This window comes from Pagrus pagrus (genome assembly GCF_965226575.1).
Source record: "Pagrus pagrus genome assembly, chromosome: 2".
NCBI classification, from domain to species: Eukaryota; Metazoa; Chordata; class Actinopteri; order Spariformes; family Sparidae; genus Pagrus; species Pagrus pagrus.
The window spans coordinates 31,001,565-31,029,346 of NC_140186.1; the positions used below are offsets into that span (position 1 = coordinate 31,001,565).

The window sequence follows — 27,782 nt, forward strand, 5'->3', positions numbered from 1 at the left end:
TGCAGTTATTGCAAGCAAAGGATTTGCAACTAAATATTAAGTATTTTTCACTCTAATCTATTTTAAGTCTACCTGTTACTATACTTTTACTCACCTAAAAAGGTGTGCTGTTATAAAAGATGCTATCTTCTAAGTTTTGTAACAGATCTAGATATAAATACCTGGAAATTAAAGCTGAAATGCTGATCTCTTGTCTCATATTCATCTTTTGATGTCAAACCCAAGTGTTTTCAGTGCACAGCCAAAATAAAGGAATTGGCCTCGCTGTTCCAACAGTTTTGCAGGGGACTGTACATATATTACTATCTGGATACTGAGCCCTCAGGTAGCAGAAAAAACACTGCGCCATTGACTTAAGACCAGAGGCCCCATGTTATTGCAGGATGAAGCGGCGCACAGCAAGTGTCAAGATAGTTTCAGACCTTCGTTCTTAAAATGAGGTGTGATCCTAATCGACTGCTCTCAGGGATTTTAAACGAGGGTCGGACTGATTCTTCCTTCTGTGCAGCCCCATGCGTTTTAAAACCCTCCTTAGTTTACGCGTAACGATATTTATCACAATATCACCCGCTGTGATCAGTGACAGCAGCATGTCGCCATGTCTGAAGCATGAAGTACAACTTAAACTGTTTAAAAGACATTTTACTCAATTTGTCCGCACTCCGTTTCATCATTTCATCAAATCACATGATAACCTGAAGTGTCACGTTATAAAACACTAGTTGTCATGTTTTATCGCGTATGATAATAGAAATATATTGTTATAACGAGAGGTTTATTACTATCCCATGGTGAGTTTATCAGTCGTAATAACAGTAAAAATCTGATATATATTTTGTATGAAAATACTGATGCTGTGACGCCACAGTCATGTTTTCGTCCGTATGTAAGAAGTCAACTTAAATATGAGGGGCGATCTTTGGTGGCGCGCGGCACCGCACTGCACGTCATGAGCGTGCAGCGTGCGCGGACCCTTTCATGGAACCATGTTGCGCGGGCGTCGCGCGGGGCGGCGCCGTTCCCTTGTTCGCCATACTTGCACAGGAGCTCAGAGCAACGAACGCACTTACTGCAAAGGCACCTGAAATCACCACTGCAGATAATATTACGGTAGGTGTTGTCGGTTTTAAGGGCAGCTACCAGCACAATTTCTAGAGCACTGCTAACCGGCTCTCATCGCTGTGACCGTATTGGTTTCACTACAGCTCTCTAACTGATGATAACTTGTCAGGCTAATGTTAGCCGCTGGCTCTGGTTAGCCCGGCTGAATTGTTCAAAGCAAGCGAACTAGCCACTTGTCTCCCTCATCAGTCCCACCCTGTATGAGAGGGTCGGCGCCAAGACAATTCGATCCCCATTGTTGAGAATAAAGCAATTTAATCACTCTGGCTAGTTAACTTTTTGCAGCTAGCAGTGTGCACTCGTTGCACTGGTGTGCTGTCAAAAGCGGTATGTTAGCCGGTTCCTTGAGAAGATGCCAGACTACAGAGGGACCGTTAGCTAGCAGCCAGACTGTTATACTAACGTTATACCGCTATGGTAGCTGCGGTTAATTTAGCTTCTTGGCACATTATAATTCAGTAGCATTTGGAAAAAAATACAAACGTGTCATCACATCTTACTACTTTCTGGCAAATATTGTTTTATTTTGTTACAATGATTTCTAAAAGCTGTGATTTGACAATTGATGTGCTAGTAAAAACCTAAATTACACATTTATCACAATGGGACAACATGAATATGTCTTTATATCTTTTAAGTTTAACGTTAATTCCGCATTACTTAACATTTGTCCTTTGTATTAGTGCAGCAGGAAGAGAAAGGGCTGGATGGATAGAGCCGTTGCATGCTTTTTGTTGTTCAATACTGAAATAGATCTACTCAGAAGAAACCCAGGTCAGACAGACGAGGTAAACTTCAGTCAGTCTCCTGTACTCTCCCTCTGTGTATGTGAATTTGAAGTTTCTAGCTTCCTGTCTTGTTCAGGGAGCAGTTTGCTGGCTGAAGGCTGCTTCCCCCTCCAGCTGGGTGGGGTGAACCTGTCAAGTTGATCCCAGTGCAATCCTGAAATTCCTTAATGTTGATGTTTTGCATGACAGCACTTTATGAGACCTCTTATATTACTTAAGGTGAACTCCTTCTTATGCTTGTACCTTTGAGCTCATTTGAACTGTAGAAACAATGCACACATGGTCAATTAGGACAGAATAATCAAGATATCATAATTCCTTTTAGCAATAGAAATATCAATGAAATCATGAAAATCTGTCATTAAGACCAACTTTCTGCTACTGCAGCCATGTACAGGATCCCTTTCCACCGAAAGAGAAGATGAATCTCCTGGTTAACACCACAGTGACAGAGAGTTTATAGCCAGGAGTTATATAATACAGTCAGTCTGAAGCCCCCTCCCCCACCAGCACCTCTCCTGTCACTACAGACAGCCTTGATCCAAATTTTGCGGATATCAAATTTAGTTATGCAAAAACGTGGAGTGTGTTTTGTGATAGAAGAAATTACCAAAATCAACAGAAAGTTTTTGGACCTTGTTCTGACATGTTTATGGATACAGCCTAGAGCTCCTTTGGTGGCAGAGATTACTCCGCTATTGCTTGTAGACATAGGGATCTGTAGAGTGATAATCACAACAGCCTTTACTAGAGGTGGGTGCAATTCATCGATGTGGCGATGCATCGCGATGCGTCACGTGACGGTTCGGCATCGATTAATTAACGTCGATGCTTTGCTAGGTCCGCGCATTTAGACAGAAGCGCAAATTGGCGGTCTGTTTTGGTCCGCCAATTTGACGCCTCTGAGGGTACACTTACTGCCGCCTCCATTGCTATCTAAATCTGAGGCGTCAATGTGCCGGCAATTGCGGGACATGGGCGGAGGCGTCGATAACGTGCACTGTTGTGCGACTCACAGCCGGGAGTTTTAAAGCCAGGAAACAGCTGATCACAGCAGTCAGTTCATCACTTCATCGCTTCATCCGCGGATGTCAAGATGAGCAACTGGAAAGCCGCTGAGATCCGGGAGATGCTACCGTCTCCTCGGTCTCTGTAGCTGACAGGTAGCGGACACAACCAAACAGCTAGTAGCTGCTGACTGTCAGCTGTTGTGTAGCGGCAAGCTACGAACGGTCGCTACTTTCAAATTAAAAGCCCCCCGCTAAGAACCCAGTTCTAAAATCCAATGGGGTGCAATGTAAAGCTCTTATTTTGAAGACAACTTTGTTGTCACTGATCACTGCCCAACTTCGTGCTTCACGCCACGTCACGTTACATGTTTACGCCTCATTAAATCCAGGGCTTGACTGTTTTCAGTGTTTTCCGCCAATAGAGGGGGCTCTCCTGCAAGTGGAGCTTTCCCTGGTCAAAGGGCAAATGTTAACATAGTCATAAAATAAAATATTTTGTGTCTTTGAAAAATACAAGTCAAATGTTCAACAAACCTTGTTATTTACTTTATGAGTGTAGTTTTAGAGGAACTGAGTTAATTGATAGGCTATTTATTTACAAATATAGCCACAGATGAAGACAAAATCAATCTTGTATGGAAAAAAGCATTAAAAATTGCAATAATCGAAGAATCGTGGCCAATAATCGAATCGAAGCTCCCATAATCGAAATCGAATCGAATCGTGAGGTACCGTTGTTGGAACACCCCTAGCCTTTACAGATGTTGACAGGATTATTGGAGTATTACTAGAGCCTGACCGATACATCATTTGGCTGATATTGGCCTATCACAGATATATTGTTATCAGCCTATATGTTGACTGATATGTGCTGATATGAAGAAAAAAATTGTGATCACAGTACAGAAAAATATGCTTAAAATGATTAAATTCTTAGTGAAGTTTACCATCAGTGCTCTGACGTAATTTTGCACAATAAAAGTTGTTAAACTGTAAAATATCCTGCCTCTGTTGCATATCCTTGTCACAAGTGTTTGATAACCACATTTGAGGGATTGTTGCAAAAAAGTGTGTGTATCAACCTATATATCGAATTTTCTACTCCCTAATGTTAGTATCGACATTGACCACTAAATTGAATATCGGTCGGGATCTGAGTGTTATGGTAGCTCAAGATAGAAAATACCTCACAGTGGTTTTTACGTCCTTATTCCAAATTTGCAGTGTAATTGCAATTGAAATTTGAATGCAATATACATTTGGTTGTGCAGCCCTACTATCAATCAGGCCACTTCCACAGTTTACTTTGCACTGTGGTTGAAGGTGGCAGCTAAAAGCATCTAAATCCCTCAGTGGTTGCTGCCGTTGTATAAACTGTAGTAGGTCGGTATTAAAGCCTTATTACTGGCTTAAAACTGTTTGGGGCAGATGAAGGTAAATTTACCTCACAGTTATGTTTCTTTAGAGCTGAATGCATGTCAGCAACTAACATTAATTTTCTTTATAATCAGTTATATCATATATCAGTTAAATGTTTAGTCAGAAAATATAAAAAAAATAATGCCCATACAAATTTTGCTTGCATTGCTCAATCTACACTCTAAATGGATTATCAAAATAGTACATTAAGGATTCAAAAAACGATTATTTAATTATCGAAAAACCTGCTGATTGTTTTTCTTGAAATTGTGTGGTTTGGAATAGTTTGAAATGGCCACCACAATTTACTGAAGCCATATATAACACCATCAAATGTTTGTGTTATCCAACCATCAGTCTAAAACTCAAAGATATTAAGTGTACACATACATAAGATAGAGAAAAGCAGCAAATCTAAACAGCTGAGAAGCTGGAGTCACAGAATGTATGGCATTGTTTCCTTTACGAAACAAGGACTCAAATGATTAATTGATCACGAAAATGGTAGCCGGTCAATTTTCTGTTAATCAGCTAATGGTTTCAGCTTCAGCTGAATGTAAAATGTCTTCTGGTGTATCTTTAGTATTACACAGGACTACATTTCCATTTGTTCATGCCAGCTGAATAGCTGCATATTTGGCACTCCATTGAAGGATTAGGCCCAGATAGGGTTTACATCCTTAATTTACTCTGCTGGTTTTTCCACATTACTGCGATTTGGTGTTGTATGCAGAACCTCCCATCAGGTTTCTCCTGCAGCAGCAGAGCACAAAACGTCATGATTATTAACAGTATCAAAACTGCTGCAGTTAAGTGATTAAAGATTGACAACCAACAATAAGGTGGTGTAGGAGAATGAAAGTTTAAGAATTGGATACAACAATAATGATTCAATTGTCTGCACTGCATTTCTCGAGTCTTAACATGGGATTTGAGCCTGCTGTGTCAGTGTAGTGCTGTTGGTGGGATGGCCTTAATGGGAATGTCAAGTCTTTTGGCATAAACAAAGTTCTTCCTGCTTTTGTTACTCGTTATGTTTTAGCAAAGGGACTTCCAACACTGACCTCCCTAACAAGAGATGAACCTTCTATAGAGGATTATAGAGTGAACAAACAAGCTTATTCGCTGTCAAAATGAAACTTAAACCATTGAACCAGCTCCTTATCTAGTGTCTAATGTGTACAAGTAATCTTGTACTTAAGATTGTTTTCACAAAATGGTAAATTCAAAGCAGACAAAAAAATCAGCCATGTTGCTGGGATAATAATACTTAATGACCTGAATTTTAAAGCAATGCATTGGACACTGTTGGAAGCTTATTGCATGGAAAGAACACAAGAAGTGACAGAACCTGATGGTTAGCTTGTTCAGTTATTTTCTCTGCCCTAAATCAGGGCTGATTAAAATTGGCCCGCCATAAGGTTCGTTTTGGCCAGTCAGATGTTTCTAGCAACAAAAATTTAAAATTGATTGATGTAAAATACAATATACTGTAAATCACTGTTCATACTGTTTTCGTGGGGTAAATTGCTCTTTCAATATGTAGCATTCCTAATTATTAATTAAGTGGGGAAGTCAGTCAGTTAAGGGAACTTAACAATACAATACAATAGATGGTTGCTTTTGGCCCGTGGCCCTTCAGTTTTGGCCCTCAAAGGGGAAAAGTTTGGGCACCTTTGGCCTAAATGATGTCTAGGCCTGAGAAGGGCCACACCTTCTCAGGGGGGTTGTGTATCTTGTGATACATGACTCCTCATTCATAACTATCCTAGTGGTGATGATGTTATTTCAGAGAAATGTATTCAGATGGTGTCACAGAGTTTAGGTCATCAGCAGCAGCAGCAGCTGCATAAAGAGAACGGCTGCTGCCACCTTATGAGCACAAGCTCATAGACTCACACCAGAGCAGCTACAGATCTAGTAGGCTGGACACTATTCATCAGCATTCCTCATCTGCATTATTGTTGCGGTTTTCTTTTTATCCTGTGATTTACATCCTCTTTCGCCAGAGGCAAGTGTCCATGAGGAATACAGGAAGCATTCTGTGTGCTGTGTTTGAAAATCACTTTATTTTTCTTTCCCAACCATACCTGATTTATTTTTGTGTACCCACTTCTGTCTCCAGACATGGCTGAGGATGAGGCGACTCCAGAGCAGCTAGCAGCCATCGCCGCCGAAAACGTGGAGCCAGAGGCGGTGAACTACAAGCCACCAGCGCAAAAGTCTGTAAAAGAGATCCAGGATCTGGATAAGGATGATGAGAGCCTACGCAAATATAAGGAAGCCCTGCTTGGCTCTGGGTGCTCTGAGATTGGTAATGCATTGTGTGTGTGTGTGTGTGTGTGTGTGTGTGTGTGTGTGAGTTTGAGAGAGAGAAGGGAGAGTGTCCTAGATCCCTCTTCCTGTAGGACACCATCCATCTCTGCTTTGTGTATGAGTCAGAAAGGATAAGTGATGGGTAGTCAGATGATTTAAGATCATTATCGATCATGAAGGTGTCTACTGTTCAGGCGAATCATAGCATTATAGTGTAGTATCATGGTATTTAATGTCCTCTTGCTTCTGTTTCCAAACTTTACATAACCTCATTGACTTGCAGATTTGTGCTGCATAAACATACCAGTCTTATAATGTAGCCAACTACATGGCTATATTGATTGGATGAATTACTTCATATGGCTCTTCCCCGGGTGACGTATATAATGCAACTTGAGTTATAGCTAGGAACATTGTCAATAAAGAGCTGTTATGCAATTTCAAGTCTGGCTATAGTCTAAAAGGCATTTCAACACTGAGAAATAAAGATCGCAATTGAGATCGTGGATCATGATTGTGATTAAAAATATAGTATTTTCTTTTTGTCCAGATCGCCCTCTCTTCGGAGGGATGCTACCTGTTTGGCTGGTATACTGGCTAATTCTGACCAATAGTGGATTTTTAAGGCCGATATAATAATGATCGTTGGGAGAAGGAAAAAGCAGATAGCTGATTAACTGGCTGATGTTGAAAAAAAATATATAGATATTATAGATTTGTGCTCAGTTTAGAGATGATTCATTTATCAACTACCAACCTAATGTGCATGAAGAGATACCAGGTATTGGCAAAGATTTTCTTATTTTTAACAGATTAAACATTAAGTTGTTAGAACTGAGCAAATCTGCTGGTGACTTGGAACTCAACGGGTGCCATCTTTCACCTCATACAGCTTGTCAGTACACTGTTAATCGTACAAGTCATAATCTAAAAATGTTTTAATCATTCAGCTGTAGAGTTATAGCTGAAGTTTGCGAGGTAAAGTAGTTCAAGGCTCATTTGTATCATAGCATTTGTGTTTTGACAAAATGAGCTCAACATGTGTCAAAACTTGATACTATACCATAAGACTCAGATGTAGGTTGTGTCAGAGATTTTATTACAATTTAGATGGAGATTGACCGAGGGCTAAATTACATTTTAGGTTATTTTTCCAGATTTACAGATCCTGTAAGCTAAATCAGACTGCCAGAGGGAACTGTGTGTATTCAATATGCATGCATTCACGGCAACCTCTGTGACCTAGTGTTTTGATAGTATGTTGACGACTGATAAATCATTATGGTGTCTCTCACTGAAGAGAAACGGCAGCATCAGTAGGACTGAGAAGAAAGTTAAGTCTAATTAATGCAGAGACTGTCCCAACTACAGCAGTGCTGTCCTGATTCCTGCTCCCCTGAGCCTACTCACTGTGACAGCTGCTTGTTACAGGAAACACATCATGTGCAGGCCTCGTGTACATGTTTGGATTCTGGTCTCAGTTGTCTGCATGCATCTACACAAGTGTAAATTAATTGTACACACAAACACTTTTTCCTTTTTACCTGCCATACCGGATGTTATGACTTCTTTGGTTAGCAGAATTCAACAAAAATGTGCATCGTATTAAGGAAGTATAAGATAGAGGTAAATGGTGGTGAATACACTGCACAGTCAAAGGTGTTTAATAAGAAGCTGTAAATATACAGTGCCTAATAATTCACCTCAGGGAAGATATGTTTGAAAATGACTGTTTCTCTGATCCTGTCTCAGATCCCGCTCTACCCAATGTCCAAGTGACCCAGATGTGTCTGGTCTGTGAAAGTGCCCCAAACCCCCTGATCCTGGACCTGCAAGGTGAGTCCTTGTTGGGAATTATGAACTAACATTGGCCGCGTTTCCCAGATTCGTTAAGAAGCTTTTAAGTGCCAAGATCTTCTTAGGAGCGCTCTTAAGAACGCTGTGAAAGAAGGATGTGTTTCCAAGAGTCGCCCTTAGCTTAAGAAGATCTTTCACTAAGAAGGAAATGTAAGATCGAGCTGACCCACTCTTAAAGGATAACTACCGTTTTTTACAACCTGGACCTTATTTCTGGCAAAATATATGGTCATTTACTCACCCAGATAACTTTGGTGTCATTCGGCGTCGTTCGGACGAAATTAGATCCAGTGTAGCGGCGATATATCCATATAATGGGAGAGACGGGGCAGCGACACACAGCCTCTATATAACGCATTATCTGCCACGAAACTAGTTCATTTCATCAATATTTTGTTATGAAATGCTAGCGCTATTAGCCTCTGAGTCCGGGCTCGTCTATTGTCAACATCCGGGGTCTGTAGGCTGATCTACTACCTCTGACCTGGAAGATGTCGTCTCTGAGCTGCGCGCGCACCCGCGACAGCGCGGCTTGTTTACCTGTAGCTGCTACTGCTAGTTTGACCCCGGATGTTGATAACGGACGAGCCCGGACTCAGAGGGGAATAGCGCAAGCATTTCATAACAAAATATTGATGAAATTAACTAGTTTCGTGGCAGATAATGCGTTATATAGAGGCTGTGTGTCGCTGCCCCGTCTCTCCCATTATATGGATATATCGCCGCTACACTGGATCTAATTTCGTCCGAACGACGCCGAATGACACCAAAGTTATCTGGGTGAGTAAATGATCATATATTTTGCCAGAAATAAGGTCCAGGTTGTAAAAAACGGTAGTTATCCTTTAACAGCCTTCTTAGCGACCAAATGCTCAGTGATCAAGCCGCGTCACGGAAATTTATATCCTCCACTTTTCGAAATAATAAAACAATGCTCAATGTTGAAATGCGCTCATAGCTGCGGACCACTGGCGCAAGAAACATAGGTTAATAGAAGAAGAAAAAAAAACTTTTTATTGAATAACACGTTTAAGTTTTCCACACACATCTACAATGAGTTTATAGTACTACACATAAAAATACAACAACCCTGTGGCATTTCACAGATATCAAGGAAACAGATGTATTAAACTCAGCTGAACCTCATCCAGAGAGGCTTCACCTGCTACTCTATATAAATGCGTTGCCAAAGTCTGCGCGTGTGAGAAACCATGGCTGCAATACAGCACATTCTTGCTGCGAACCAACAGCGTCGCCGTGCGCGAAGCCAGACGGTTTACATAAATGCATACGTGCGTCAGCACTTCTCCCCACTGGACGTGCTGTCAGACCGGGCTGTCCAGGCAAAGTACCGGCTGCCCTGTGCGGAGATCCAACGGCTGATCACTCTGGTGTCTCCACACATCCAGAGAGCAACCCGCTGCAATTTTGGCCTCAGCCCGGAGGTGCAGCTCCCGGCTGCGCTGCGTTTTTACGCAGTGGGGAGCTTCCTGGAGGTGGTGGGGGATGGCACCGGCCTGAGCAAGGCATCGGTGTCACGGAGTGTGGCAGCTGTGACTCCCGATTCTCCTGCGCCATGCCTGCACCCACATAAAGTTGCCCACCACACGGGACGAGGTCCGCCAGGTCCACCAAGGGTTCCACGCAGTGGCTGGGACCCCCTGGCTGATCGGTGTGGTGGATGGCACCCTCATTCCAATTCACGCGCTGATAAAGAGGTGGGTGATCGATTTGCCTGGCATCGATTGATTCAGTTTCAGCAGCACCGCGGTGGACAGCTCCCACTAAGAGCTTCTTAGGAGGCTTGATCTTAAGGTTCTCCTAAGAAGGCAGTTAAGAACGCATCTGGGAAACACCCGTATCTTAGCGCTCCTTCTTAGCCGAACCCTTCTTAAGAGCCTTCTTAAGTCCCTAAGAACGATCGAATCTGGGAAACGCGGCCATTATCAGTGTGTGAAGAAACAACAGTGTTGATGTTACGTCAAAGACTTTTTGTGTTTAAGAGATGTCTGCTGAAGTTAGCATGCAAATCAGCTAGCCTTCTTCCTTCCTGCCTTTACTTTGGTAAAGTGGTGTTAGGAGAGGCGAAAGTCCGATAGCATAACTCAACCCACATTTGTTATTTCTTTTTATTTTATCAAATGAAAATAAATAACAAATAGATAACAATACATGAAAGTAAATATTCTTATCCCCCCTTCCTTTCTTACTAACAGAAAAAAACGTACTCCCTCTGTATTCAAGTTTCTCTTTTTGCAAACTAAGGGCTTAAAGCATGAATTGAAATCAAGCATTATCTACTAAGCTCCGTGCTGATGGAAATTTGAGTGAAGTTTGGTAATCCACAAATTATTTATGGAGTTTCACAGGTAAACAGCATTGCAGCTAAAATAGATGGTGACTTGTTTTAAAACGTACAAAAAAACAGGAAACATTAAATGGCTCCATACAGCTCGTCCAGTGTAATCCAAGTCTCCGGAAGCCCCAAGATCCCCCAAAACAGATTTCTGCTTTTAAAATTGTGTAAATAGCGTCTTTTCAAATCAATTTGGGATCTCAGGGCTTCCAACTTGGATTATATGTATATATAATCATTATGTAGCCATTTAAGGTTTTCAGTTATTTTTTTACATTTTAAAAAAGTCTCCATCTATTTCATTTGTTTAGGAGAATGCTGCAATGCAGTTTTGCTGTGAATCTTAAAAAAATGTTTTGTGGATTACGAGATTATGAACTCATCTTAAAACACCCTTCATTTAAACGTGAAGAAGAAAGAAGAAACAAGACTTATAAAATAGTTTCGACTGTTCCAACAATCAACTCGTTTGCTCCAAATAAATTCATAAAAAAACATCAGGAATATGAGTGCCCTTGGATCGTTTTCCCAGATTGTGTAGCTTGCGCATCAAATAAATCATAAGCAGCCTATAATAGTCGAACTGAAGATCTGCTGTTTATTACTCCCAACACATTCAATAAATACATAAGCTACTGTATTTGTCCCAGTTTAATATAGCATCTGGGTAACAGCTGCACTGACGTATTTTGATTTTCATCCAGCAGTGCTTACAGATTCGTCTGAAGGTTTGAATCTGTGCTGAGTATGCTGTAAATAAATATGGATTCACTGATTGCCTAATGAGGTAGAGGGGTATAGAGTATGTACATGGACAAGTTTCTTTTTTCATTTGGCTGATGAGTGTATGCATGTAGTCACGATACTCCCAGTGACCATATAGTGGTTAAGACGCCCACCTCTGTAGCTGCTTGTGTCCCAGCTGGCCTAGATTTGAATCCATCCAGAACATTCTGTCCTGTGTCCAACCGCCCTGCTTCACTCTTGATTCTCCTATCCTCACAGCTAAAAATAATGACTTCCCATCCTGTAAATAAACTAAAGCAGTTCAGTTTGACTGATTGTGGGTTGTTGAAAGTCCCTGCCAGTAATTTAAGTTTAACGTCTCAGCTGATATTCAGCTCTTTAAATAAGACCATTTTCATGTCCAATAAAAAATATTCTTTAACAAAATATCCTGGGAAAAAAACTATATTTGTACTATAATGGGAGGCTAAACATTTCTATATGAACTACAGCCTTTGCATCGCTGATCCTCTTTCTTTCTGTTGGTAGGTGAAACATGTTGTGCTTTTTAAAGAAAAGGCCTCAATGAGACCTTGGGACTAAATGTCACACATTTTTAAATAGGTTTTTACAACTCCACTCCACCATGTAGATCTGGCATGTTAGTCTGATAAAAGGCGTAAAAAGGTATATTGTGACTGTAACGTTTGAATTGATGTTGGAAAAAGACACCTGCAGAGGTGGAACAGATTGAAAACATCTGAAAGGTTAGATGCCTGTCTTCAAAGTAGTAATAGCCTGCTGGTTCCGTCTCTGCCCTTTAGACACGTATATTTTGCCACAGTGAAAATGTGATTTTTGAAAGGCTAAACGCCAACAAATATGGGTTGAAGCAGAATATTTCGTTAGGTAAAAACATGTTTTGGATTTTGGAAATTATTGCATCAATCCTATTTCAATATATATATTTTGACAAGTGCTCTGAAATTATTAGAAATGTTTGGATTACACGCATCAGAAGCAATCCTACGCAAAACAAAACAAAGACAAAAGCAGTTGCTCATTTTTTTTGTTTTTCCACAAATGTAGAATGCACATTAGAGCAATTTTTGGTGAAGAGATGATATCTAGTCCCTGTTGAGTCCCCCTTGAATGCTCCAGAGATCATGGGATTTCCCAAACTGAATAAATACTGCACATATAAACACAGAAATGCTTAGCTATCTCGAGGTTGTTGAACTAAAATATCTGCTGAAGAATAATATTTTCCACGGACAGATTTAGGTAGGCTACTACATATCTGCAGACTTCATGTGAAGTAACTTCACAGTGTTAAAAATTCCAAAAACTGAAATGTCATCATTTCCAAAATCTGCAACATGTTTTTACCTCACGCAAATATTCTGTTCAATATGTGTTTAATAACAAAAACAACATTTTCACTGTGGCAAAACAAAGTTTGCTCTCGGATTTATGTAAGCACCTGACGCCGTGGTCTAACAGTAATCTAACAGCATGAGATATTACATTTATATAACTACAATAACAAACAAGAAGAATAACAAACATAGTTTGTCCCATTGTTGTTAAATCATTAGTTCCCCGGTCATATTACTTTCAAATCAAATCAAATCAAATCAAATTTTATTTGTATAGCCCAAATTCACAAATCACAGTTTGCCTCAGAGGGCTTTACAATCTGTACAGAGACGACACCCTCTGTCCTTCGACCCTCGATTCGAGTGAGGAAAAACTTGCCCCAAAAAAAAGGCCCTTTTAGCAGGGAAAAAAATGCGGAAGAAACCTCAGGGAGAGCCACAGAGGAGGGATCCCTCTCCCAGGACGGACAGACTTGCAATAGATGTCGCATGTACAGAGCAGATCAACGAGATCACAATGTATTCAATTATAAGTGATGGTTGACAGGAGTGAAAGTACATAAAGATGTATTACAGCAATAATAATGCAGTACTATTGAAAAACAAAAAGCTGAAGCGTAATATTGATGACCTCATGATATGGTATAATCTTTAAATATGCTTGGTCCGTGATCATGTTTGTATTTGAAATATTTGGTTTGAATATTTCTTTGGTGGTGTGTGGTTACAAGACGCGTGAACTATTATGCTCAGGTGACATATTTTCAGCAGAAATGATTGTCATTGCTGTATAATTTTTCTGATATTTTTATCAGAAATTCCTCACACAGTGGCAGATGATAAAAGAGATGCAATCAGTTTATGAAAGTGTGTTCACAACCATCCTCTGCGTATCTTGGGAGGTGACAGAGGCCAAACACATCATTAGCATTACAGTGCATCTCTTTGTTCTTATTCAACGGCCATCCCAACAGGTCTCCCAGCCCCCACTCTCATCTGGCAGCTGCAGGGCTGTTGAATCAACTAGAGAATTTTGTCCCGCATTTTGTCAGCGTGCGTCCACAGACACAAAGAGCACAGACAGATCTCGAGAGTGAGAGCTGCTGCACGCACTCTCTAAACTGCGATCAAACGGACTGTGCTGATAACACATGAAGCAAGAATCTGTTACTACACATCTTTTCATCCCCTAATATGCTATGAGGAACTTTTTTCTTGTAGTACTTACTTACTTACTTACAAAAATAGAGAAAGCTTGTGAACCGGAAGTCCCCACCATTTTGTTTATGTACTATGAAAGCAGAGGCTAAAAAACTCTGCTTTAAAACTGTAAAAACTGTAAAACAAGTCGATGGAGGGAGAAATATTTTGCTTCTCTTGGCAGAGTGACTTGAGAGATGACGAGAGGCAGGGTGTCTGTGTATGGGTTGCACGCTCTACCAACTGATTGGCTGATTTCATGTGCTAAAACACACTAAGTAAGCAGACAGTCTTCGTTTTCATGACTGAATAAACTGAATGAACAAATGGTTCATTTCAGAATAATATACGTTTAGTATATTCTCGAATTACAACTATAACTAATAACTGTATATACTGCTGGGTGGCTTAGCCTACAGATATATAACCTAGCTACAACTTTTGGCTGGCAGCCGGATGGGAGGGGAAAATCGAAGCGGCTGTAACTACGCCGTTGCATGTTTTAACTCACTGTTGGAGAGGAGAGTGAAAAAAACACAGCTAGTACTGGTGTATCAATAAAATTATTTGAAACTTTCAAATATTCAGAATGTATGTAATGTATAATATTTCAGAATTGTTTAAAACAATACAACACCACCACTCTGTCAATCCGCCTACACACTATCAACAAAACGTGAACATCACAAGCTTCACATGTTTAGAGCTGTTGTATAGAACCAATCACAGTGTTTGTTTAGAATAACATCTCGGAAGAAAACCCTTGCATAATATTAAATTGTCTTTTTTCATGATGTAATGTAATGTGTTATTTAAGTGTATACATCTAATTCATTTAAAATTCACATTTGATGCTGTCATATCCCCAAACTAACGACTAGCCTGAGATGTCCCTGTTGGGTATATATATGGAAGATGCTAGGAAAGCATACATTATAATTAATACAGCAGAAACAACGGACAGGTCGGACCTAGGGCTGCACAATTAATCGAATTTTAATCATGATCACGATTTTGGCTGCCACGATTAAATTAAGATGATCGTCGCGATATTAACATTTAAAAAGCGGGCTCTGTTGCATATCAAATCAAGCAATTTCTCAACCAAATAGTCAGCCAACCACCAGGGGGCGAACAAAAGGTTAGGGCTTCATTAAACTGCCTTAATAGCAAGCGAGCACACCCTGCAGCAGCGGCAGCCGTAAATTATATTCAACAGTGTGACACCCCGTCCTGACATACAGCGACGCGAGAGCGATGCGAGCGAGCGAGGAAAAGTGATTAGAATGTGTACTTTTCAATCAGCCTCTCCTGACGTGCCGCGAGCGATATCGCTCCGTCCAGCGATGTCGCTCAACCCTGAAAAAATCGCTCACTCTGTCTTTATCTGGAAGACATTTCGCGGCGGTGTCCCGCCCCTAACACTTCTACTTCTAACTTCCTAAACTCCTTCTCTTTTCAAAGTTGTGTCTGCGCCACAGGGCAACACAACTAACTTACTCAACCACCTGAAAAAACACCACAAACCCAAATATGATGAATGCATGAAGGCCAAAACTAACGCTGGTCCACTAAATCCCCGTCCGTGTCCAGTACCAACCCAGACAACCCAGGCACTTTATGATTGCACTCTGCAATGGCATATTTATTTTTTGCCCTTTGTCTTGGGTACATTTTATTTTATTATTTATGATTTAGTTTAGTAATTATTTAAGTTTGTTTAAAAAAGAAACTGCAATGAAAAGATATGTTTTACCTAACATAATGAATTATCGTGATTAATAATCAGGATTTCAATATTGATAAAAATAATCGTGATTATCATTTTGGCCATAATCGTGCAGCCATAATTTATTGCTAGAAAATGACTTCTGATACTTAAGTTAATTTAGTTTCAGAATCATTTAATTCATATTTTATATATATATATCTATATATATATATATATATAGATATATATATGTATATGTACACATAGTTATTGTCATCGTTGCTATAGCAACAAAAAGGAACACCAAAGGAAAGGAGAAAATCAAAGTATCAAAGCCCCGGTGATAGAGCCATTCTAGAATGGTGAACTGTTATAAGAGAAGACCTGACTCTTTATATTTGTCATTTGTGCTCAGACCCCAGTTTGGTTCAGACACAGAACAGAAGACCTGACTTTGTATTTGCCATTTGTGCTCAGACCCCAGTTTGGTTCAGACACAGAACAGAAGACCTGACTTTGTATTTGCCATTTGTGCTCAGACCCCAGTTTGGTTCAGACACACATCTCTCTATCACAATGGACTGCACACAGAGTAAGGCTAAACAAGGTAGGAAAGGAAAAAAAAGCAAGAAGGGAGAAGACTCAGAGGTTAGTCAAGGAGGAAGAAGCAATAGGAGAGATCGCTCACAGGGTAGGAGAAGACAGAGAAGCCTGAGCAGCGAGGCCCAGCAGAGGAGAAAGCTAGAAGGCTCCAAGAAGGCTGAACCTTCACTTGCTTCGTTTTCCCTCCACGGACACTTGCTCTGCGATGAACCTGAAGTGCAGACTGAAGTGCAGACTTCTCACAGCAAGACCCTTAAAGACACATCGCAGGAGATGAAAAAGTCGAAGGATCTGAAGTCAGAGGAGATCAAGGATCTGAAATCACAGCTCCAAACGGTCTCAGAGACACTGAAGGCGCAGCTCCTTGACATGGAGGCAGCAGAGCTTGAGGCTCGCACAGAAGCCGAACAGCTAGAGGCTGATCTTGTTTTTGAGAGGGCTCAAGTTCAGAAGCTGCAGGAAAAACTGTCCAAGAAAGAGAAAGAGGCTAAGAAGGCTCTAGAAAGTACCCAGGCTTCCCATCAAGCCAAGCTTGAGGAGCACAGAGAGGAAACCAGGAAGATTTCATCTGCCCTCAAAAAGGCAGAGGATCTTCTGGAAACTGAGCGCCTCTGCTGGCAGCAAGAGAAAACATCCCTGCTGGAGCAGATGGAGAAATCCAGAGCTCTCTTTGAGGAGGAAAAGACATCCCTCATTCAGGCCACAGACGACTTAAAGAAGACTGTGCAGGATATGCAACAGGAGGAGAAGAAGGCTGTGGAAAGATCTCAGGCTTCCCATCAAGCCCAGCTTGAGGAACACAGAGAGGAAACCAGGAAGATCGCATCTGCCCTGAAAAAGGCAGAGGATCTGCTGGAGACCGAGTGCCTCTGCTGGCAGCAGGAGAAAATCTCCCTGCTGGAGGAGACGGAGACATCCAGAGCTCTCTATGAGGATCAGCTGGACGAGCAGAAACACACGAACGACAACCTGGTGGCTGCTCTGAATAGCATGAACAGCCATCGTATTCAGTGGCAGGAGGAAAAGACATCCCTCATTCAGGCCAAAGAAGACTTGGAATTCGAGAACAAAACCCTCGTGGCTGCTGTAAGAATTGTTGAGCAGAAGCTGAAGAGTCATCAGGTGGAGTGGCAGGAGGAAAAGACATCCCTCATTCAGGCCACAGAGGCTCTCAAGAAGACACTGCAGGAAAAGGAGCAAGAGTGGGAGGAGAAAGAAAGCTCCATGAAGTCCCAGCTGGAAGATCTCATGAGCAAGAAGAAGAAAAAGAAGAAATGGTACAGGAAGTTCTTCTAGTGGCCGGATCCACACTCAGGAACTGAGACGGATTCAAACACGCATTTGTTCTCACTGAGCTACTACTGGTTTTCCCCGGGTGCTCCGGTTAGCCAACCTTAATCAAAGAAGAAATTCTTTAATTATAAAAAAAATGTTTTAATTAGTTCGAGAACAAATGCGTATACACACCCAGCCGTCCGAGGAGAGGGGATCTCTCTCTGAATTGCCTTTCCCGAGGTTTCTTCCCATGTCCCTTCAAATTTGTTCTGAGGTTCATGGGGAGTTTTTCCTCGTCTTCTTAGAGAGCTTGGGCTGGGTACAGGAAGTTCTTCTAGGGGCCAGATCTACACTCAGGAACTGAGACAGATTCAAACACGCATTTGTTCTCACTGAGCTACTACTGGTTTTCCCCGGGTGCTCCGGTTAGCCAACCTTAATCAAAGAAGAAATTCTTTAATTATAAAAAAAAATTTTTAATTAGTTCGAGAACAAATGCGTATACACACCCAGCCGTCCGAGGAGAGGGGATCTCTCTCTGAATTGCCTTTCCCGAGGTTTCTTCCCATGTCCCTTCAAATTTGTTCTGAGGTTCATGGGGAGTTTTTCCTCGTCTTCTTAGAGAGCTTGGGCTGGGTATCGGTTCCTGATTTGGGTCTGCAAGGCCCTCTATACCACCATCATCATTAAGTTGGGGCATAACTCAAAAATAGCATGAAATCTTATCAAATAAAATAATTGGCTTTAAAAGTTTTTTTAAAAAAAAACATAATGTCATGCTTGTCAGTTGTTCTTGAGAATTTAAAGTTTGTTGTAATGCTTGACACTTCACACAGGTCTTTGACTGCAGAACCTGTGCTTTTACTTTTGATACTTCAAGTACCTTCAGCAGATTATACCTTTACTTAATTAAGGTTTTGAATGCAGGACTTGTAATAAAGTGTTACGTAGTTGTTTGTATTTGACCATAAATAAAAAATGACATGTCATTATATTAATCAATCATTTCTTTAAGATTTCAACAATAATTGTCCTTTGCCACTAAAATGTTGAGTTTGAGGGCTTTCTTGTGTGTGCTGGTCATGTCACCATGGCAACTATATGAACCACACCACCCCACAGCGATGAAACGATAAGATGGCTAACCACTTAGAGTACTCTGAATTATACACCTTATAATACTAGTTATCAACGTATCTTTTTAATCCATGTAGCTACATTTGTTTTGATTATAAAGCTCTGCATTCAGAGTCAATTCATTGAGTTGAATTAAATAAAACGACCCAAAGGCATTTCTCAATAGATCAATATTTTATATTATATGAGTTACTTATTTCACCGAATGGCGATAATGACAGATTTCCTGTCAGATTTCCTGTATGTGTTCACATACTTGTCCAATAAAGCAAGTTTTGATCCTGAAAATCATTTTCAAAGAACAAAAATAAATACAAAGGCCTTAAAAGAGTTAAAAAGGTATAATGATAAACACAAGAATGAGAATAATTGTCAAATGAAATGTATCACTTTTCACACAAATAAACACATTCATTTATATTTACAATTTACGTCATCATGCTCATGTGAAATGTTAGACAGCACATCTTCAACATCTTCTTCACATGCAATATTACATGTTCAACTCCATTTCCAGTGTGGTCACATGTGATAATCGAGTGGACTAATATGTCACATGTGATGAAGTGAAGAGGTATTTCATTCAAAATTTGTACATTTTTGACAGCAGTCATTTTGACATTATTTTATTTATATATTTATAAACTGATCATATACTGTGGATGTCAAATCTTCATTTTAAAGCAAATAAATAAATGCAATGGGAAAAATGTACTTAAAATTTTACCTAATTTAATGCTTAGCTACTTTACACCACCATCCTGCTGGAGAGGAACCAATCCAAGCCTTGTCTCCTGGTCTCAACCGCACATCCACCCTCCACCCACACAAAACAATACAAAAATGTCAATTTAAAGAAGGAATTTATCAATTAGCAACACTATCAGGATTGTTTAGATGTTGTCTACTAAAAAAATATGTTTATGGTGTCTTCTCACTGACAAGACACAGTGTTTTAAATTGATGATGCTGCCTGTGGTGGATTTGTTTCATGTTGTGGAGCAGGAAATCCCGTTGTACCTTCACAACTGGTAGGCAGTGATGATGGAATGTAATTAAGTACATTTACTCAAGTACTGTGCTTAAGTACAATTTTGAAGTACTTGAACTTTAATTATGTATTTCCATTTTCTGCCACTTTATGCTCCTACACCAATACAATCTGTAGGGAAATATTGTACGTTTAGCTCCATTATATTTATTTGATAACTTTAGTTATGAGTTACTTTGCAGATTGCATGCTAAATCAGAGCCAATAGTGTTGTTTAAAATTACTTTATTATATAGCATCTGCAATAAAAACAAAAACAAAACAAAAACACCTGTAATGATGATATGAAAAGTGCTTAAAGGGGTGCTATGTAGTTGTGGAGAGGAAATTCAAATGATTTGTAATATTTACAATATTAATGAGGTGATAATACAAACTCGGAAATATATATTTTTCCCATAACTGAATAAACAAGCTGTTCTCAGAAGAAAAGAAGGTCCCGAGAACACTGTTTGAAGCTAGAAAGGTGGCAGGGTCCACCACATAGGGCTGGACAATGAAACGATCTTGATAATTTTCATCGTTAACGATGATAAAGTTATGACATTTATTTTCGATATAGTTATTTTTGAGTCTGTTTTCCTTTACCTAGAAAACACTACATCAACAGCCAGTCACACAGCAGAGAAACAAATGCATGTGGTGGATGTATGTTTCTGGCCCCTCCCACTCACAACTACTCAAAGTGAGGGTGACCACCTGTGTGTCGAGCCGACACAAGACAATGAGCGGTCCGACTAGCGACACCAAGTGCGAGGAAACTGACAAAGACGAAGAAATTGTACCGAAGAAAGGTCATACCACTTCGGTTATTTGGAAATAGTTCGGCTAGCTGAAGTCTGACAAAGGACAGACCAGCATTAGATGCAAAATGTGTCGGCGACCAGTCCTCAGCAGAACTGGAAACACCAACAACCTTTTCCATCATCTCAAAAGGTACTGTCCCAAACAGTACTCTCAAAGTATGAGTTAGCGCTATCATGCTAGTGTCAGCCTCCCCTCAAGTAGCCAACAGCCCAGCACCACTGCTGCTTCTAGTCAATCTTCAGCTTGACAACCATCAGTTGCCGCTGCTTTTTCAGACATTAGCCCCTCAGAGATGTCACCGTTGATATGTGGTGTGTTAATTTTAATTCCGTTCCGGCATTAAGTTTCATGCAAAACACATTTTCTGTTACAAATCAGTAATTTCTTGGAGACAAGGCTGAACACTTGACAGGCTTAAGAAGACGTGGTAGACGTTGAAAGGATAAAAAGTTACACCTGCACTAAAAAATTGATCTTTAACTTTAAATTTAATGTAAAGGCTGAGGGTTTACTGATCAGTCAGAAACTTTTGACACTTGATAACCCTCTCAACTCCCACCAGACAGGAGTGGGAGATTTATTCATCTTGGCTCGAATCATATCTAACTTCAGTGAATCACACTGTAGCACGTTGGGTACTGAGATAATCTAAGACTCTCCACTTCAAGATGAGATCATATTTTACAATGGATGCCCTAAAATGTAGCCTGTAAGAGGCTGAGTAAACTTGCAGTAAACGTCTTTACTATGTCGTAACATGTATAATAAAATGGTCAGGACCACCTTATTTACATTGCAATTCCTGCAAATGACTATTGCACATTCCACATCATGATGTCGATGCTGGAAAGATATATTGTGCAGCCCTAATCTTGACCAAAGTGGTTGAACGACTAATGTGGCTAAAAATCTCTAGACAACTCTCTAAACTCTAAACTGTCTGAACATCGACTGGTTGTACATGCCTGTTAATATTGAGATAACGAGATCTGGAAATCTTGAGGCAGCCAATCAAATCTGGTTTATGTATGCTAGAAAATGCTGGTATGGGTACAAACAAGTCATAACTTTATCAATTTTTTAAATGAGTGTCGTTGAATGTCTCTGTCTCATGGAAGTCATGGATAAGTGTAATTTAAAGTCAGTTTGTTTATTCAGACATGAAAACAAGGAGAGTTTGTTTATTTAGTTTGTTTAGACAGAAAAAATCAGTCAATGAAGTATAATTTTACTTTTACTTAAGTGCATTCGACTACTGTGTTTAACTATACAGCTCTACATATTAGAGTAACGGCTGAAAATTGACAACATAAATGAACAAGTTTGCTGATTTCACATATCCCCACATGCAAGCAACAACCAGTTGTCTACACAGAAGTGTCTGTTGTTGTCACAATGATTCGGTCTATTTGATTGCATCTAATTGTACAGATCTACCTAATAACTCGCACCTCAGTGTGTGTAGCCAACACCCCCCAGGTAACAAAATCACCCCAACAAAATTCAAAAAAGTTTAATTGTTCATAATATCTGATATTTCAGCCCATTTAAGAAACTTCCTGATGATGAGTTCAACACAACTGGATTGTTGTGAGATGCATCTTTAGGTTGCTTTTGAAGTTCCAGTAAAAGCCTGCTGAGGATGAGTCATACAAACCTAGTCAGTGCATTAGATCACTGCCAGTAAAGGAATCAATGCAGCTTCTGTGATGTGATGTTAGATTGTTTTGGCATCAAAGCTAAGGCAGCAGTATAAGAGAAGGACCCCTCGGAAGAGGAGAACACATGCTCAGCACAGCAGGAACTTGCTGGTCGCTAATGCTCAAATCAAGAGCCTTTTTTCATGGACTGAGAATTACAGGGCAGTGACTTTTAACATGGTGGTCAGCACCCAGGGGGGCTGCTATGAACTGGTGTTTAAGTCTTTAAATTCTTAAGTCTACAGTATAATCATGCGGTGGGATTGATTGTTACAGCTGGGGCTTTTTTTACAAATAGACTAATTTCTGCGACAAGTCACCATCCGGTAATATTGGTTGGCCAGAAAGATGTCGTCATTATATCCTCAATGTTTGAAACATTCCAAACTTAAACCGTAAAAAGGACACAGGAAGGATTTTCTCCACAAATATTTTAATATCGACGTGGTATTGTTTGGTTTGGTCCTGAATTCTCCTATGACCAGCATCACTGTTACTATGATGAACTAAATATTAATGCCTGTGCTTTTTTCCCTTTTCATTTGTAACAGGAGACTTGGAATGCTTTAAGAAGCAGGCCTTCATCCTGAAGGAGGGAGTTGAATACAAAATAAAGATCAGCTTTAAGGTGAGAGCTGCTGTAGCTACTGCTTTATACAGGGAAAACAGCCATAGCCTGTTTTCTTGGAATTAAACAGAAGTCACCCTGTGTCCATCCAGGCACAGCTTCCAGAGATAATAATCAATGCAGAATGCAGATTTTAAGGTCAGAAGACATTTAAGCTGTATCATAGTACACAAAAAAATCCAGGAAATATTCAGTCTCATGTCATAAAATTGATTTTAGTATTAGCCAGTTTGGAGCCAGGACAGTAAGAAATATAAAGAGCAACGCAGTCATGACTGTATTTCAGTGACAGAAACAAGTTAAATGCCAAACAGGATACTGTGTTTTCATGTTTTTGCAACCTTTCAGGGACATGTGTTAAAGTCCTTGTTAATTTATAACCTAGTTATTAACAAAGCTGAACACATCCGTGGTTGTCTTTAACACTGTTTGTGTCTCCTCAGGTGAACAAGGAGATAGTTTCAGGTCTGAAGTATGTGCAGCAGACGTACAGGAAAGGAGTGAAGAGTAAGTAAACAATTTCTGTCGGTCTAGTTGAAATCATGTCCTCAAACATACAGCTCTTGCTTCCAAACAATCAGTAGCCCCATTCACACTGCCTTTTCAAGGCAGGAATCTCGCACCGATGTACTGTATCGCCGTCTGTGTGACAGTTACAGAGGCGGAATGAGGGGACAGTTTCCTTCCACCTCTGAGCTTGGCAGATCCCGCTGTTGAATGGCAGCGATTATGTGAAGCAATTTAGAGCAAAAAACTTTAACTCACCATGTCTTTGTCGCCTTCCACTATTGTGTTGTTGTAGATACTGTCTCTGGCAACTTGTATTGACAAAAATCACTGTCAGCTCGTCCGTCAGCCCTCCCGACCGAGACTTCAGTGAACTTTCCCCCAGAAAACAGCATCCCTCCTCGCGAGTGAGAACCAGACAGGGTCTGCTATTTACTAATGGCGATCATGTAATTATGTAATTTAGAGCAAAAAACGTATCTTTGTCACTTTCCATGATGCATGGTGGGTCAGGATCTCGATCACAACAGATTATAACTGCATCCATATGATTATAAACAGTAGGCGGATACATGTTTAGGTGGAAATATTAGCTGAAAAAAACCCACACAGATCTCAACCTTATGATATGTACCTTCACGCCTCTTTTGCTTCTGCAACACCGGCATGCTGTATGAAATGACACACTGAAGCGACTTCATGCCGGCGCTGATTGGTTCAGTGTGAACAAAAGAAGGCAGAGCAAAGATGAGCCTTCTTTGCGGCAATAATGTGGAATCTCTTTGTGAAAAGGGCTAGTACTTAACCAGTAAAGACTCGGTCGGTCCTCATTCTTCAATACCACTACTAAACAAACATGGTCTGTCATTAGCTTGTCAGCTACAGTTGCCGGCACTATTTTTTTATTTATTTTGGGTGCGTTCGTAAATCCAAAGTGATGCTCTAAAATGAATTCAGATCGGACTGGATCGGATCAGTCTCTTCAGATTGAGGTGGTATTAGGGTCCATCTAAACACAGGTAATGTAAGAAATGATGAGACATACTACTGTAACAACCTGAAAATACATTTAAGAAACGCAGGCTACTAGCTAGCAGTTAGCTAACATTACACATACAAAGGCTGACACCCCGTTTCAGCTGTTCATTTGTCAAACATTTGCTGGTTCCAGTGTCTTAAATGTGAGGAGTTATTGCTTTTTTGTCATTTATGATAGTAAATGAAAAGCCTTTGGGACTTGAACTGTTTGCTGGACAAGAGAAGCAATTTGAAGATGTCACTTTTGGCTCTGAGAACTTGTGATGAGCGTTTTTCATAGTTTTTGTTTTTTGTTTTTACAGTTTATAGAATAAATGATAAAAACAATTAATCATGAAAACAATCATCAGATTAATCGCTAATGAAATAAACATTGTTCGCTGCTATCCAAATGGGCACAAATGCCGAACGTTTCTCTTTGACCATATTGTGTATTCTCGTTTGTTGACAGTTGATAAGTCAGACTACATGGTGGGCAGCTACGGCCCTCGTCCTGCTGAATATGACTTCCTGACCACAGTGGAGGAGGCTCCCAAAGGCGTTCTGGCCCGCGGCAACTACGTCATCAAATCGAAGTTTACTGACGACGACAAGCATGACCACCTGTCCTGGGAGTGGAACCTCAACATCAAGAAAGACTGGAAAGACTAAAAGAGGCCTTTGTGTTTGAGGGGCGAGGAAATCAAAATCCTCCAGCCCCTTGCGTTCCTCAGCCGCTCCCCCCATCCCTGCCCCGTGTCCACCATTTCTGCCTTGTTTGTTTTTACATTGTTGTGCATTTCATGCTCTCATGCCTTAGTTCCCACCTCGCTGTCTTAACACCCCGGCGTTCTTCCCACCTCTCTGTCAGCAGCAGTAGCATCAGCAGTAGCAGACCCCTCCCTTCCCTCCGTCCGTCCATCACCTCCCTACCTGCCCAATGTTTCATTGGTTGCACACAAGTCACCTCTGTTCACCAACCTGCCATCCTCACTCCACCCCCCCACTGAGCTGTGCTATGTAGCACCTTACTTCCTCACACACAGCCCTTGATTCTTTTTTTTTTTGCTGCTTGAAGAGATTAACCCCGCCTTCCACCTCTCCAGAATGGTGTCTTCCTCTCAGTATGAAGTACATGTGGAAAAGCAACTGTACAATCAATTTTTGTTTGCCTTTTTTATATAATTGTATCAATGGTTGTGTAATGTGACTGTATTCACATCACTGTTAATCAGCTGTTGTGTTCATAGCGGGCCCCACCACATCCACCTGCCCCCACACTCCCACTCACATGCTACAGTATTCCTTTGCTTGCCTACTTACTTGCTGGCTGTATTTTGATATGATTACCAATACCTGCCTTGGAAACAATTGATTCAAATCTGCTCTACAGCGCCTCCCTCCCTTCCCTAAATGTACTCACCCACTCCCCTTCAAATGGGGACTGGGGCCAAAGTGAACAAGGGAGTAAAAAATAAGTATAGGGTTAAAAAAAAAAAAAAAAGCTGCCTTATGTATCAAATAATGTCTAAACCAATTAATGTCTGTTTATCATGCCTTGTGTGTATGAGCAGTGCTTGCTACCAGGTAGTCTGTATATCAAGGGCTTACTCTCACTACCAACTAAAAACCATCTGTAGCCCTGTTGTAGTAGAGACTATCTATACAGGTTACTTATAATACCCCCTTTCCACCAACGTGAACCAAGTGCTAGTGCTGGGCTGGTGCGAGTGCTGGTTCCTCTTTACCACAGCCTATAGTCCCATCGTAGAGTCACGTCATTTCCCAGCATCACAAGGAACAGCTACAGCAGATTACATCGACTTCTACAAGTGTTGCTCCAGGCTTCACATACTAAACATGCCTGGTCCATCACATTTGTGCTTTTCGTAGTGATTGCTATGGACGGCCATTATGCTTGAGAAAAAAGGCAATTAAACACTACATTTTGATTCTTGTAAGCTGAGAATGTTAACCTTTGTAACTACGCTGGTATCGATTCATAGTTAAAATCTTTTGTTGATTCTTCTGTGAATAAGTCAGACTACACACTACATGAGCTCTGGTTGTTAGAAATGGCGGTCATTAGGTTTAAGTTGGTCCTTGGTCAAAACAAACTCGCCCCCACTCCGTGGTACTTTGTTCTAGACTAGCAATGTGTTGGTGACGCTCTTGAACTAGTTTCCCTGGCTGAGAGACAGTTCTTCTGCAAAGAACTAGTTTGAGGGTAGGCACTGGCTCAGAACCGGCCCTTGAACTGCCTTGGTGGAAAAGGGGTATCATCAGATGCAGCTCTGCACATGCTCACTGCCCCATAATACAAGTGTAATTGGAGGGGACTGAATGTTACGAATTGGAGAAAAGATACCAGAAACCACTTAAAATCAGTAGTGATGAGTCTCAGCACTCTTGCTCCTTTTAGCCATGAGGCCTTAGCACCAACTACGATCATGTGGAGAAAAACAAAAAAATCTAATTTAACCTTTTTTATTCGTTGTTCCCCTTTGCCTTAATGTACATCATCCCCCCCTCCAAAGCCCTCTCCCCCTCTTGCTCATTCAGATTGCTTCATAAGTTGTAGCTTGCAGTCAGGAGATCCAGTCAGGTGTGTAGGAGTAGAACCACAGAAAGCACAGGAGGAGGCTGAGCCAGGAACCGCCTGCTGCTGCCGGAGACCTCGGCGGTGTCTGGTCTCACACGCAGACTGATGCCGCTAGTAAAAAGAAAAGACTAACCCAGTGATCCTTAGAAGGAAAGCAGTGAAACGAAGGATCAGGTGACACTAACAGAAATATGATCAGTATTATATGGGAGAGGAGGGTTTTACAACATGACTGTCAAGTAATATTACATTTAAATCGACTTGTACTGTACCAGAACATATGGATGTATAACGTTTTGTTTTGTTTCTTAATTATGTATCCCTGCTCCATACATTCCTTCACATTGTACAGTTTCTATGAAAACGCTGGCATGCTGGTGGGGTTGTATATTCTATCATCATTTGTGATTGCTCTTCTCGGTCAATAAAGATTTTGCTCAACTTGGCCTCTAAAACTGTGGTGTACTGCAAATAAGTAGTACTAGTTCTGCTTGTACCTGAACAAATACTGTAGGAGTCTCATAGTTTCGGTTTAGTCAGCCTGTGGGAACAGTTGTTTAATGTTTTCTTT

The 27,782-nt window shown here is 40.7% G+C and overlaps 1 protein-coding gene across 1 annotated transcript; it reads left to right on the forward strand.

Moving 5' to 3' along the window:
* The first annotated feature begins 1,018 nt into the window (after positions 1 to 1,018).
* On the forward strand, positions 1,019 to 27,652 carry LOC311250686 (rho GDP-dissociation inhibitor 1-like). The gene is made up of 6 exons (XM_084342614.1): positions 1,019 to 1,110; positions 6,465 to 6,653; positions 8,408 to 8,491; positions 23,009 to 23,085; positions 23,529 to 23,592; positions 25,082 to 27,652. The coding sequence occupies exons 2-6, from the start codon at positions 6,467 to 6,469 to the stop codon at positions 25,279 to 25,281; spliced, it is 612 nt and encodes a 203-aa protein (XP_084198740.1). The 5' UTR covers positions 1,019 to 1,110; positions 6,465 to 6,466; the 3' UTR covers positions 25,282 to 27,652.
* The last annotated feature ends 130 nt before the right edge of the window (positions 27,653 to 27,782 follow it).